Source organism: Lipophrys pholis (genome assembly GCF_963383615.2).
Source record: "Lipophrys pholis genome assembly, chromosome: 19".
NCBI classification, from domain to species: domain Eukaryota; kingdom Metazoa; phylum Chordata; class Actinopteri; order Blenniiformes; family Blenniidae; genus Lipophrys; species Lipophrys pholis.
The window spans coordinates 3792702-3807734 of NC_137647.1; the positions used below are offsets into that span (position 1 = coordinate 3792702).

A 15033-nucleotide genomic window follows, 5' to 3' on the forward strand; every position below is an offset into this window, starting at 1 on the left:
GTTGTAAATAACACACTACATTGTAGGGCATTAGCACAACATAGCATTTTATAGATATTTTTCAATTCTAAATGACAAATCTTGAACGATGCCCAGTTTTTGAGGAAATAAAATGCGCATGTTATTGTGTTATGTTTGTAACTTTAAAAAGTGGAAAAGAAATTCAATTTAAAAAGCCCCTACCGTTGAAATCTTCCACTTTTGAGTATTTTAATCTGTTCCCTGTACAGGGCAAAGTTATTGAGTTGCTTTATAAGTATTAAAATTAGCTAATTAACATGTAACGGCCACATTAATTGGTTCTGAGATGGAAACTTGGCAGCTTTACAGTGAAATCATCGAGATTAGAAAAACCCAACGGGACCTGAACGCTGCATAAAGCTCCGCCCACACCTGTTTTGTATGTAGCATGTCTGTTTACTAATCACATTATGCAAAAATAAAATAAGAAAAAAATAAGAGAAAAAAAACTAATAGGAATGCTAGCTTTCCTGATTTCTGCTCTGGTAGTGGGTTCGTACGAACTTTGCTTGCGCTACCTCTCCGAGTTTATCGAGCGCCTTGTGTGTTTTCACCTTTTTTACTGACTGTTAACTCTCATGCGCTTCAGATTGTGTTTTTCCACCAATGTCAGCATTGTTATAATGTATCAAAGTGCAGGATGTCGATTGTGAACACGGGCTCACAAATCTCTACGTTCACCGCGCACAAAGCTTGGTGTGAACGGAAAAACTGAAGAGAAAGAAAAGGTCCTTAGGAAGATTTGTGTGTTTGATCATTTGAAAAATGAGGATTCAAACTGAAAAATCGAATATTTACGGGATTTGTCATGATTTCTTCACATCAGTGGGGCGCTTTAAAAACAATTTTAAAACCTGCAGAAGCCACACAGTGCCTTGTTCTATCCTTCAGCTAACACTGACTTAAAAAAAAACTAAAAAAAAAACCTGGTAAACCCAGCAAGCTAACCAAGAAACCAAAAGTAAAGATGTTAGATTGAACCGACGGAAAATTAGCTGACGGTAGAAGAATCTGTGTAAGTAGTTTGTTGTGAGCTCGACAACGTTTCAAGTGAACATTCCTTGCAGTCACTGTTTAAAACCCACCAGGTTAGTAGTAGTTACTCTCTGTTTTGACGACATTTTAAAAACACCCACCTCTGCGTGTTTCTGATAAATGATTTGGTGCTTAAAAATTACATTTTGAGATTTAAAAAAAAAGCAAAGCAAATTACAGCAAGATTTCTACATTTATAAGTATTCCGTTTGAAATTGAAACAATTTAGTGGATAGCGAAATTGGGTTTTCGTTTTGTTTGTTTTGTACAGAATAGAAAGAAATGAAGGAGCTTTTATTTTAAACACTGAGAATCTTTCACGGGACTTTTTGTTTTGAGCTCAGAGGACAAACGTGTTGGTTGGTTTGATGTTCACACTGCACTGCTGGATTTTATTTTATTTTTTTGTGCTCTTGGTTACAGTTTTCTTTGTTTTGTAAAAGCTCTTAACACCCGATTACTGGATCTTTGTATTTTTATATTTCTACGCTCATCCTAGGGATCTTTTGTACATCCATGTGTAAGCTGCTGCTCGCCGGCTCTCTCTCTCTCAGTATTGATTTCTCTCTCCGACTCTGGACTCTGTGCCTGTGCATGCCTTAAACTGACTGCTTCCAGCATAGCCCACCAATGTGAGTGTACACAGCACATGTATCAGACACACTGTGGATCTTTGCTCGTGTTTGATGGAATAAACTCCGAAATCCTCAAAATAAAATCTGATCCCACATCAGAGACGGAACGACTCTTCAAATCTGTTTTAATTGAGAGTTTCTTTTTGTTTTTTTAACCATCTGACTTTTTAATATCACCCGGGAACAAGTTTCACGAAATAAGAGATATTAGATTGTTCAATTGGACCCACATCCAATAATTTGGATGGGCGGATCGTTATCAGTCGCACATATAATCACTGGAGCTGTCGTCATGGTGACAATAGTGTATTTTGCACACAAATGTATCATTAGAACTGGCTTGATGTTGAGATTGTAGTCATTGTTGGGTTTTGAGAAACAACGTTTTCGTCACATACTGCGCAATACAAAAAAAGCTTTACATTTAAAGGTTATTATGGCATGAGTTTACCACTCAAGATGAATTTTGGGTGAATGTGACCCCTGAACTACAATGTGTTTGACACTGGCCAACGGTCTATGTCTCTCTACACTGGTGCTGTCATCATTACTACCACCACTAGAGGGAGCCATGGAGAACAGTCCTGCTGGTTTACATCTGTGTGAGCTCAGGCGAGTGGGTGTGACAGAAAATGCAACTGATACTTTGTTTTTGATGTCCCAGTAGAGAAACAGACGATCGGCAGAATAAAAATTCAGGGGAAAAAAAAAAGATGCTCTAGGAAATTAGTTTTTCTCTAACTGTCTCTGCAGAGAAACGACACAACCAGCCGCCATCTCCTCAAACTGTTTCCAGGGCCGGAGACACCCGGTTGTCATGGTAACCGTCGGTAAGGGAGATGAGAGGACGAAGGAGGGAGCGGGCACAGGGAGGGCGATGTAGTTCCTCAATGTTAATAAAAGATTTTTGTACTGAAGCAGCTTCATTTAAATTTTAGATTCTTTTTAATTATTCATCCGACTCCACCACCAAAGAGGAGGAGGAGGAGGGAGGAGGAAAGAAGATAGACGAGGTGGAGGACGAGGAGAGCGTAGGAGGACAGGAGGAGGACGCCAGAGGGAGGAGCTTCAGGCTGCCCAGACAGATTTTCTCTCAGACGAGACTGAAATATTTATGTAACACTGACCCGTTTCCAGAAAAGTTGGGACGATGTACAGCGAGTGAATGAAACGACACGAAGGGAGCAAACAGAGGCTAGATTGTGTGATGTGTTCAGGGACTCTGAATGCAGAGAGAAACACTGATTATATTTCTAGTAAACATAAGAGGGATGGAGGGGGCAGAATTCTAAACACAGGGGAAGAGCTCGGAGTCTGACAGGAGATCCAGATGAATGATGACCGAGTCGACCTGCAGAGATTTCATTAGAGCGCCTCTATCAGATTATCCAATCGATAAATTGAGTTACAGAGGAGCCGCTTCTCTAACCACTGCAGTCTAACCCCAAGTTCTGATGTCTCCTCCAGTCCTGAAGAGGATCCTCACACCCACAGGAGGCTCAGACCAAGACAAGGATCAGACCTACAGGAGGTTCAGATTTATAGAAGGTGCTGACCTTGGGGAACTCAAGTCTTTGTCCATACGAGCCAAAACAATCTTTTTTCCTCCTCGTCATTCTTAAAAAGTGTACCCATCCATCTGGAAACATCTACCAATGTGACACCATGAAAACTACTGCAAAACGATGTAGTACATATGCCAGGCCTATAGGTGGTGCTGCAACGCTGTCACAGAAATACACCAAACAAGGAGGGGAAGGCACAGAGCATAAAAAACATCCTTGTATTCGTGGAATCCAACATCTTGCCTTTTTTTAACCGACTAGTAGCTTCTGCAGCTCGATCTGGAGCTTGTAGTCCTCCATTGTTATTGTTGTTGTTGTCGCAGAGAGGGTCGCGGGGTTATCGGGTCAAGAGGTGACATCAGGTGACAGACGATGACATCACCGTTTTCAGCTAATATGCGTCTTATTTTATTTATTTGATTGGGACAGCGCACATTATTAAACAATCATATACAAATTGTAAATGTGCCAGATTATAGCAAAACTGCTCATTTACATCTGTCCTGCAGGTTCACACGTCAAAGCCGAGGTGGCGTTTTCAAATTTCTCCACTCCACTCCTTTCAGGCTCTTAAAACGTCGCACTGTCTTGATGATCGGCCAAAAATGACATTTCTGAAACAGCAGCAGTGAAGCTCTGAGGAGGATAAGAGTCGGGCTGCATGATTTTACTGTGTGAGGAGCAGGAACATGGCTGGTGTTCAGGTCTGGCAGCGCCCTCTGCTGGGCAGTTAGTGTCCACACAACAGGATCACAACATCCTGAAAGGTTTAAACAGGAAAACAAATTCTACTAATTCTCCTTAAGGTGTGTAGCCAATCCTTCATCTGTGAGTCCTCTTACACATGAGAGAGGTCTGATAGAAGCTCTGCCTACCATTCTAGGATTCCTAGGAACCTCAAGGGGGCAGCACTCTGAGATCCAAGTTATCACGAGGATTACATGTTGCTTCACTGACTCATAAACAGCTGATAACCAACGGTCACATTGTTGGGCAGGCTGAACACAACAGAGCTGCAAATTCAGCTTCTTCTTTTGAGTTTATTTCTCTCCTCTTAATCTCGTCATAAACAATCAAATGCAACCACAATTATTGTTCCCCTTTCATTTAGATGCGATCAGTGTTCCGCTTTTTCTCTGTCCCGATGAGTCACAACAGGAGCAGTCATTAAGCATTGAACATTGGTGCTATTCACTACAAGTGTTCCAACTTTTTTTGGTTTACTAACAGGCCTCACTGTCTGAATAGAAGCAGTGTTGGAAGACAATAATGTGGTGCCATGCCTTCGTGAGCGTCAGTTGAACCATATGGGAGTGTACTACTGTAAAAATGGCGAGAAAAATACGCTAAATAGCAGTTGTAGTTTACAAGCCTCAGTTTCCTCTGTGAAGAGGAGACTTTGGAACCACAGGTTTGACAGGATGACTTGCAGCAAGAATTACTAAGACGACAGAACAAGACAAGGAGGCTTACCTGAGCAATGAAACGCCCCCGTCGTTGGACTATTGCACAGATCAGCAACCTTTTTGACCAAAACAAACACGTTTATGATTTTTCCCCTAAGTCAAATTTACATTTCGTAAACATTTTTGTTACATTTTCATGTTTTTCTACCTGATTTTAGTGGTTTCATCCTTCATTTCCAGCATTTTACAGACACAATTAATATTTCAGAATGGCGTTCGGCCTGACCATGTGACCAACACGGAAAAATGCGTCATCAAGGCACAAAGAATTCTGGGAAATCCAATCAAATGAACACGGGCAAGCCTGCTGGCTTTTATAGTATAATATATATAATAGAATATCTGCCTGCTCACTACATTAAAGATAACATTGACTGGACAGGGCTAAAGAAAGTAGCCCTGTCAAGAATAAATAGAATGAAAGTTGAATATTAGATTAGACAGGATCAAAAATAAGTAATTTTAGATATTTGCACAGCTAATATAAACAGAGGATTAAATGAAACACAACAAACACTAGACAGAAGAGTTAGAGAGGAGGAAGGACATTTAGCCATTTTTACCATTTTCTCTTTTTTTCTAAGCAGCTGAGCTTTTATTCTCTTTTCGAAGCATTTTTCCCAATTTCAGTTATTTGCTTTCATTGAAAGCCCTTTTTTTTTTTATCCAAGAGATAAAAGTGATTTTGAAAATAGATCTAGTGTGTAAATAAAACAAACGTTGGACAAAATGTTTATGCAGGTATGATTTAGTGAAAGCTTCGAGGAGCCACTACAAGAGGTCCAGAGAGCCACATGTGGCTCAAGGCCTCTGGAATATTGAAAATTGGAAAAAGGTTTCATGGACACATTCCTCACGCAGGATCTTTGTACACCGTCGAGTAGGAGGAAAGAAGTTTCCACTTTGTGTGACAAGATCTGTCCAACATGGTGGAGGAAGTGTGACGGCGTGGGGCCGTTTCACTGGGTCTGGTACAGAATGAGATGCGCCCCGAACCAAAACAGCGACCGCAGCATTCTGCAATACCCTGTGGAATGAGCCTAAAAGATTCGTTCAAGGTTATTTGTTCAAGATTATGATCCAAAACTATCAGTCCACGCTATGTAGGAAGTAAATTAGAAAAAAAAAAGAACAAGGTGGTAACTTGAAAACATGGAGGGACCAGCACAGTCTCCCGACTTTAAACCACATGGCGCTGGTTTGGGATGAACTGGACAGAAGGGTGAAAGCAAAGAACTCTGAAATCTGTTCTTTTCAGAGTGCTTTGAGATTGAAAACGGATTATTTGTCAACAAACTGAAAAGAAACTTTTGAGCGGGTCAGTGTGGAATCTGCCTGCACTATGTGTATGGTCTGAATGAGTTAGAGTCAGAGATGAGAACTCATGAGAGAATACATCCGATTTTATTGTTTTAATAACAGTTCCAGCCTTCATCGGAAGCTGCAAGCACGCTCACACACACTTCATGTAGTAAGGCAAAGAAAGGTGGTCCGACCTTTCATGAGTTGTGGGATTAATGGTAACCAGCCAAGCGAAGCGGGAACACAAGAATCCCGAGACTAAACAAACAGACGGCGTTTGTAGGCACGAAACTTCGATCCAGAAGTAAACCTCAGAGTCTCATTTCAAATAAAGCACCAGTGAAAACCATGCAATGTGGGAGGCCCCCTGGTGGCCGCAGGAACCATCAGCACAGACAAGCATCGTAAACATAAATTCTTCATTATAAGTATCTTCATAATTGTACCCAAGGAAAATAAAAGTCTAGAAAACAGAGAAAAGTGTCATTTAGTTTTTTGGGGGGAAAAGAAACAACTTGGTTTTTCTTTGAAAACAACAAAAACTAAGACGTTTGGATTTTTTCTTCCAGCCTTACGGCAGGGTTTTCTTTCTTCTGCTCAAATCTGAGCTTCTTTTTTTTTTTCTTTTATCTGAAAAGAGCACATTCTGAGGTTTACTTCTGCCTCCTCCTCCTCCTCCTCCTCCTCCTCACTGGCCCTGACCCGGCAGCGCCCCCAGCAGGCCATTAGCAGTGGTGAAGAGGTTGATGGGCGACGAGCCGTCAGTGATCAGGGTGGATTTAAGCCCAAGAGCCTGGAGCATCTTCACCTGCAGGAAAGAAACGGCAAATTAACAGTGAGCACATGTTGAGCCGGTGAAGGGTTGCAGACCTGATGCAGGATTTAGAGGAGGACGGTATCCAGGTGTACCTGCAGCTCGGGGCCGGCTCGGGCCATCTCTTTCAAGGTGTCGCTGCCCAGACTCTGGACCAGCTGAGCGAAGCGCTCGCTCTCGATCTGAGACAGACGCTCCTGCTTCTCCACCTCCAGACGGTCCATATCCTTCCTGTAGCTCAGCTCCTGCTCACGGGCTTTCACTAGACGCTGCAGCTCTGCCTCCTACACACACGGGTCACACATGGTAGTTTACAGTCCCTGGATACGGTCCATCATGGAACGATGAAGCTCAACACCCATTTTAAATGTCTGACACATTGTTGTCTGCTGTGTACTCGTGTTGGATTGTCTTCTTCATATGACTCAATCACTGCAGTGCTCTTATTTATAAAAGTGTATTTTATGTCTGCTCCCATCCTACCTTCAGACCTACATCAGTCCGAGAAACACGGACTCTTATAATCTTCGCTCTCAGGATCTTCTTTTATTGTCCGTCCCTAAAGTCAGGACTGAACTGGGAAAAAAGGCGTTCAGGTTTTAATTTGTGGGCAACTTATCTCTATATATATATATATATATATATATATATATATATATTTGGGGGGGGGTTGCATGTTTTTAATGTATTGACATTTTTCTTATGTGCCTGTTTTGCCTGAAACCTAAATGTACTGCTGGTTGTCTTGGCCAGGAGGCTCATGAAAGAGATTATTAATCTCAAATAGGTTTTTTTTCCTGGTAAAATAAAGGTAAAATAAAACAAGAAAATTGTGTGTGTGTGTGTCAGACGTACAGCCTCAATCCTCTGGGCCTCGGCCTTCAATTTGGCCTCGTTGACCGCTGCCTCGCCCTGAATCCGTGCCGCCTCAGCGCGGGACTGAGCCTCAGCCTTGGCAGCTCCGGTGCTCTCCACCGCGGCGCTGCAACACGACATGGTCTCTCAATACAAACGAGGTCCCTCAACACAACGGGATCCGTCCAAAAACAGCCGAGCGTGTGTCACTGACCTCAGGGCCTCCAGCTCCAGCAGCTCTTTCCTCGCTTTCTCGGCTTCGGCCTGATCTGTGATCCTCTGACGCTCCAACTTCCCCCGGGCCTCCTGCTCCAGACGCTCCGCCTCGTGTCTGCAGACACACAAGTATCATCTGAGTGAGGGAGTATGTGTGTGTGTGTCTGTTTCAGTGGTTTGACGGTTGTGTGTGTCAGTGACCGTGCAGCGGCCTCCTGCGAGTTGGTGGTGATCTCGATGGCGAGCTGAACACTCTTCTGCAGGGCATCTTTGGTCCGCTGGTCCACGGGCTCCACCGACTGGATGTCCACGCTGCTGATCACCAGGTTGTTCTGGCTGAAGCGGAGACTCGAACGCACCACCAGCTTCTCGTCGAAGCCGAACACGGCCGAGCAGATGATCCGGTTCGAGTTCTGCGGACGCGGGGCGGACAATCAGAACGCCTTCACAGCAGGCGGAACTTTTGATCCTACGGCTGACAAACAAACCTTGTGGAAATCGTCGAACTGCACGGAGGCCACGGCTCCTCTGATCCTGGAGGCGATCGCTTTACAGGCGTCGCCAACGAAGTCCGGAACGGAAAACAGAGTGGCCGCTTCGGCCAGTTCAGTTCGAGACTTCACCTCAAAGTGCCTGTGGAGGAAGGGAGGGAGAGTTTTGTCATAGGTCCGAGGCCGTTGACGTTGCGTTTGAGGACGGCTGGGAGCTGCTTACCAGTTGTAGGAGAGCTGCAGCTGCAGCCGGGCGTGGTCGGCGGTCTCGATGGTGATGATGTCGGTGAAGAAGTCGGGTCCCAGCAGCAGGCAGATGGCTTTGATCACATTGGCCCTCTTGGGTTTGCTCCCGGACAGCGAGAGCACCGTGAACTGCTCGTCGGGCCCCAGCATCACCATCTCGGGTCCGAACGCCACCCTGTACCGACGAGAGAGGCCGCCGGTCAGCACACTCCCGCACCGCACCACCATCACCGCCAAAGCTCCACCCACCTGGCTCTCTTCTCCCTGTAGTCGTACACCTGCACGGCGGCGTTGTGGGGGACCCTGTAGGACACCACGCGGGTCTTGTCCCGGGGCTCGGGGGCGGCGGCGCGGCTGCGGTCTGAGCGGTCGGCCAGCGGGTCGAGGCGAGACATCAGCAGGGCCTCGACGTTGGGAGGAAGCTCCTTCTGCCACAGCTCCTCGTCCTGCGTCAGCATGTAGGTGTGGCCGATCACCGCTCGTACCTGAAGACCACACCGAGAACCGCCCAAATCAGGAGTCGCCACCGTACCAGGACGTTACCACAGCAGGAAGCTTTTTCAACAAAGACCATCTCCGATCGTTTAAGATCCCATCTGGAACCTGCAGGAGTTCCTTGAGGCCTCCAGAAAACTTTAGGAACCTCTTCAGAATTCAGCGGGATCCAATCCCAGTACCTTGCCGGTCTTCATGTCCCGGACGTAGATGCCCTCATTCTCGTCCAGCGGGATAGCCTGGCGGCGGAGCACCACCTCCACAGTGGCCGGGGGCACGTACTCGATGGGGCCTCGCAGCATCCAGCGGTCTCCAGGGCGCCGGATGACGCCGCTCCTGCGGGAACGCTTGGCTCGCTCCTGAGCCGCCTCCTCCTCCTCCTCCTCCTCCTCCTCCTCATCGCGCTGGCAAAGGGAGCGGGGGAGAGAGAGGAGGAGGACGGAGAGAAGGGTTAACGTGGCGATGCATTGGAGCGGATGACCGGGGGAAGGGGAAGGAGGGGAAGAAGAAGGAGAAGGGACGGGAGGGAGGCGCTAAATAAAAACAATGAGAACATGAGAGGAAGGTGAACAGAAGAAATGAAGAGGAGGAGGGAGAGGTTCGTTCAATGGAAGAGGAGGAGGAAAAGGAGGGAGAGAAGGAGAGCGGGGTCAGATGGGTCAGCCGGTCAGGAGGGAAAATGAAGGTTTCCGAAGAAATATAAGACAACAAAGTCGCAAAGGTTTGTGGCTCTGACACTCATATCCGCACCTGAACGCCTCATGTTACATTGAAGCCGCTAAAGCTTGATTAGCCCAGAGCCGTGAAAAACAGAATGGAAAAGCCAGCGTGCGTCTGCAACACGTGTTTGCATGGTCTTTGGACCTGCTGACTGCGCCTCCTTTATCTCCTGCTGACACACCTGTCAACTCCTGCAGGAGGTGCAGTTCAGGCACACCTGCCCGGCTTTACGATGACACACCTTTGTGAGCACACCGTGTTGACTCCGCATTTTTTCCTTTTGTCTGATTAACTGGTTGCACAGGAGGATGGTTCAAAGTTATGGTACCACCGCCCCCGAACCTCATTCCGCTCGGCTACCAAACAAAGTCTGAGGAGGAGGAGCGCAGAAGACGTCCAAGGCAGCAGAGCTTTAGTCTGATCCAGATGAACTCAGACAGGAGCAGAGAGGAGTCCCAGAGGGAGCCAATCAGACAAAAGTTCACAAATCTGCCGGAATTTATTCATCAAATCAGATTCAACTAATACTATTAAACTGAAAAAAGTTTAAAGTGGTTAAAAATAAAATAAAAAGTGGTAAGAAAAAAAAAAGAAGTGGTAAAGAAATTTTTTTAAGTAGTTAAAAGAAGTGAAAGTGGTAAAAAAAAAATTACATTAAAAAATATAAAATAATCATATTAAAAATATAAAGTACTTAGAAAAAGAAAAAGGGGTAAAAGGTTCCAAGTGATAAAAGAAAAGAAAAAAAAACACACAACAAAAAGCTAAGTGGCAAAAAAAAAAAAAGTGGTAAAAAAAAAAGTCAAGTGGTAAGAAAAAGAAAGTTTAAAGTAAAATGTAAAAAAAAAAAAAAAAGTGGTAAAAAAAAAATTCAATAAAAAAATTAAAGTGGTAAAAAAACTAGAAAAAAAAAAACACAACAAAGTGCTTTAAAAAAGAAAAAGTGGTAAAAAGTTCCAAGTAGTTAAAAAAAATAATAATTTTGAAAATGTGATTAAAAAAATGTTAAGTGGTAAGAAAAAGTAAAGTTTAAAGTAAAATGTAAAAATAAATAAATTGAAGTGGTTAAAAAAAACAAAGCGCTAATAAATAAAAAATATAACAGGATAAAAAGTGAAAGTGGTAATTATTGTTGGATCAGTTAAAGAGTACTGCTTAACAACAGCAAGTTTTTAACTTTCTTATCGAGACACCTGGTGGTGAACGCGTAGAAGTAATATAAATAAAGAGGTGAGTGAGGGCGGAGTCTTTGGCGACGCCTCACCTCGGTGTCAGTGAACGCCTCCACCGCTCGCAGGACCAGCCCCTCCTCCTCCGACAGCACGTACACGTCCTGGATGCCTTGCTCGAGGTTCTCGCCGGGCTGCAGGAAGAACGAGCACTCGCCCTGACAGAAGAGAAGAGAAGAAGCTATTTAAAAAAAAAAATAAAAAAAAAAAGGAAAAACAGATCTGACAGATTAAAACTACTCATCCGACGACGGAAACTTGGAACAGTTCATCAGGATTAAAAGGTTAAACTGGTTTCAATCATATTTATCAGAAAGGTTCCACTTCCTTCATGTTAATAACTCTAGCTCGGACAAAAGTTAAACATGGAGTTCCACAGGGTTCTGTCTTAGGACCTATACTTTTCACATTATACATGCTTCCTGTATTGAATATTATCAGGAAACACCCCATTAACTTCCATTGTTATGCTGATGATACACTGATCTATGAAACCAGATGATGCTGATCAACTTGCTAAACTAGAAGCTTGAGGACACTAAACACTAAAGCCTGGATGAGCTGTCATGTCCTGATCTTAATATTTAGCAACACTGGATGGTATCACTTTGACCTTCAGTCTCACTGTGAGGAACCTGGGAGTTGCTTTGGACCAGGACTTATCCTTCAAATCCAATATTAAACAACGCGACAGGGCTGCTTTGCTTTCTTTAATAGCTCTAAAATCAGGAGCATGTCGTCTCAGACATGTTGGCTTCCTGTTAAATGTAGAAAAATAATTTTAAATCCTCCCTTTACTTTATAAAAGCTCCATCATATCTTAAAGAGTCGTTAGTCCCACGTCACCCCAGAAGAACACCTGGTTCTCAGAGTGCTGCCCCCTGGAGGTTCCTAGGTTTTCTAAAAGTAGAATGAGAGGCTGCCATGTGGAACCAGCCCCGAGGCGGACACAGTCTCTACTTTTAAGGTTAAGCTGAAAACTTTTCTTTTTTATCTCACTATTGGAGGTCACTTAACACTCTGAACCTTCCTGCAGGATCTCTGACGGTGGAACTCAAAGTGTGAACCTCCATGACGTCTGCAGCGAGTGGATTTATGACAATCCGTTTGTCGTTCTCCGTCCTCTCCTTTTCTCTCTTTCTATCCACTAATCCCCAAACAGAACAGCAGAAAGTCTCCACCCCCGAGTCTGGTCCTTCAGGTTTCTTCCTGTTAGGGAGGTTTTCCTCTCCACCGTCTCCAACGCTTGCTAAAGTGGAATAGTTGAAGTTTTTCTCTCTAAACTTGAGATGACCGTGTTGTATTCGGCACCACTGACATTTTGATGTAGCAGAAGATGCGATAGTCCCTCCTCACCTTCACCACCCTCTTCTGCCCCAGCTGAGGCTTCCCGTCAGCTCCCACCGGGTCCAGGATGACGCAGTACTGCCGGCTGCTCAGCGTGGTCACCTCCACCACGCCCACCACCTCCTCCGCCACCGACGGGATGTGCGCCTCGCGGTCCGCCTTGGTCACCAGCCACTCTTCGCCAGTACGGCGGTCCCTCCGGCCGGCGTCTTTGAACGGCCGCAGGGCGCGGACATGGAGTGCTTTCTGACGGCGGGCGATGGGGGGGCAGGTGATGACAAAATTAATTGCAAGAGGAGATTGTATTCATACGAGGGAACGTAAAAGAAGACTTACTTTATCAGTGAGGATGAAGGCATTCACGATGTCGATGACTTCTTCATGAGCGCCTGGAAGGTACGCTCCGACTTTACTGACCAGCCACTCCTCACCTGACACACACACACACACACACACACAAAACATGTAAAAGGGCATTGAAGAAACCACTGTGATCTTCAGCAATAGAAATGAGACAGAGAGCGAGAGAGAGAGAGAGAGCGAGACCCACCTGTGACCCGGCGGACTCCTCCGCGGTCCTCGCCCTCCTTGCGGGCTCTCAGTCTGATGGCCTGGTTCTCCCGGATCACCGTGGCTTTGATGGTCTCCACCACCACCACCTCCTTCCTGGGGATGTAGGTCCCTGAAACCAGGAGGCAGCCAGCTTATTAGGAGTCCGGTGTGTGTGTGTGTGTGTGTGTGTGTGTTTGTTTGTTTGTTTGTTTGTTACCTGGTCCTTCGAACAGCCACTCGTCTCCAGCGACTCTACGCTCTCCTCCGTCCTCATCGAAGTCCAGAAGCGCCTGCAGACGCAGCGCCGTGTCCGGATACACGATCTGCAGAGGGGTCACTGGCTGCAAGCACACGACAAGCACAACGTGTCACACACACACACACACAAGTACGACGTCACACATACGCTCACACACACTCCGACTCACCTGCTGCACCTCCTCCCCGGGGTACAGGGGAAACGGCTCCTGCGTCAGCCGGATCTCCAGGTCGGCGTGCCGCAGCTTGGCCTGCCCCGATTGGTCGAACAGCACCTGCCCGTTGTCATCGCGGGCGGCAGGGTTGGAGATCACGCAGTAGTACCGCGGCGGCACCATGACCATCTTCACCGGGGCGAAGAGCACTCTGAGGAAAGACTCTAGAGGTCAGAGGTCAAGGAAGGACGGGCCGTATGGTCAGTGACTGGACGGGGCTTCCTGACCTCTCGTTGTCCTGGCGGATGTAGGTGAGCGGGCCGACCTCCACCCGGGCGATGTTGGTGTTCTGGTCCAGAACGTGGATGTAGTAGTGAGGCGGGATCCGGATGATGGACTCCTCCACCTTCCCCTCAGGCCCTGACGCCGGCCCCGACCCCGACCCCTGATATCCAAACTTAAGCATGGTGGCAACTCTGCAAGCGAAGGAGGACGAGTCAGCGAGGATCGTGTCCAATGACCAAAAGGTGATCACAGGAAACCATCAGAAATGCCGCCTCCGCCTCTCAGACCCACTCTGAGCACCTGACGCTGCTTTACATAAGATTTACAATCATCCACAACTACACATCCCACAATGCATCACCAGAAACCTTTCCCTCTCCTCCAATTACAGGAGTTTAAGAGTTACTGCAAACACATGGAAGCACAAAGAGAGGGGGCGAGTCCGGAGTCCGGGGGCATGTCGGGTAACTGGGCAGGCAGCCATGGAAAAAAATAAACACAAAACATACACAGAAACAACTCCAACTCCTCCTCCTCCAACTCCTCCTCCTCCTCCTCCTCCACAGAAAATACTCTGACATGATGTCTGGAACCCTCCCAGATCGTTAATTCACATTAAACAACTGCAGAGCTGTAGCCATTAAACAAGAGATCTTGGCAAGCTGAGTCACAATGGAGGAAGATGAGGATGCGGAGGATTAGAGGGAGGAGGAGCAGCAAGAGGAGGAGCAGGCCCTGGGTGAGGCTGAGTCACTATGAAAGAATGACAGGAAGGGAAATCTTTGATCTGGTCAAACTGCAGAGTTCTGCTCCTGGAGAGAGAAAGAAGCAGCAGAATGTCCAGTCTGGTCCTGTTTACAGAGCTCTGGGCGGGTTGGACCTGAAATAACCTCAACAGAGTCCTGAGAGGAGGAAGAGGAGGAACAGGAGGAGGAAGAGGAGGAACAGGAGGAAGAGGAGGAAGAGGATCAGCTTCCTCCTGTTCCTGCTGCACCTCCACAGACTCCAAGCAGAAAGTTCAAGTTCAAGTCCAGTCACATTTGTTTGACTTAATATGGAACCGACAGATGATCTGATCTCTCACCTGCGTCCCGCTCGGTCCTGCTCGGCTCGTCTGCGGGTGAAGCTGCTGATCCGGACCAGGACAGAGAGGCAGGACCGTGCAGCTCAGCTCGTCACTGCTGCGAACTGATCCCGGAAAACACTCACAAGAAGTCACGTGGTTTACCGATCTTCACCGCAGCGCACACACACACACACCCCGGACAGAGCCACGCCCCCCCCCCCCCGCCCCCTGTCAGCTGTTCTTCACACACGCACACGCACACATACACACGCACACACAA

The 15033-nt window shown here is 46.4% G+C and overlaps 1 protein-coding gene across 2 annotated transcripts; it reads right to left on the reverse strand.

Moving 5' to 3' along the window:
• Positions 1–6112: 6112 nt before the first annotated feature.
• Positions 6113–14954, reverse strand: mvp (major vault protein). Of its 2 annotated transcripts, none has more exons than XM_080487320.1 (17): positions 14772–14954; positions 13690–13878; positions 13418–13613; positions 13207–13330; positions 12988–13119; positions 12774–12868; positions 12447–12683; positions 11126–11248; positions 9324–9545; positions 8896–9131; positions 8624–8821; positions 8398–8542; positions 8111–8322; positions 7908–8024; positions 7694–7820; positions 6934–7122; positions 6113–6832 (listed from the first exon to the last, which is right to left on the reverse strand). In XM_080487320.1, the coding sequence occupies exons 2-17, from the start codon at positions 13866–13868 to the stop codon at positions 6713–6715; spliced, it is 2652 nt and encodes an 883-aa protein (XP_080343446.1). In that variant the 5' UTR covers positions 13869–13878; positions 14772–14954; the 3' UTR covers positions 6113–6712. The 2 variants fall into 2 exon arrangements, with proteins under 2 accessions (XP_080343446.1, XP_080343447.1); XM_080487321.1 differs by having other exon boundaries at positions 9324–9533; positions 14772–14903.
• Positions 14955–15033: the final 79 nt, after the last annotated feature.

What these genes read in the sequence shown, in the direction of transcription:
- mvp (XM_080487320.1), bottom strand. Translation starts at nt 13,868, where the DNA reads ATGCTTAAGTTTGGATATCAGGGGTCGGGGTCGGGGCCGGCGTCAGGG. An exon ending in GGGACATGAAGACCGGCAAG is followed by an intron (nt 9,132 to 9,323) that starts GTACTGGGATTG and finishes TGTGGTCTTCAG; the next exon opens with GTACGAGCGGTGATCGGCCA. An exon ending in TCGCAGGAGGCCGCTGCACG is followed by an intron (nt 8,025 to 8,110) that starts GTCACTGACACA and finishes GTGTGTCTGCAG; the next exon opens with ACACGAGGCGGAGCGTCTGG.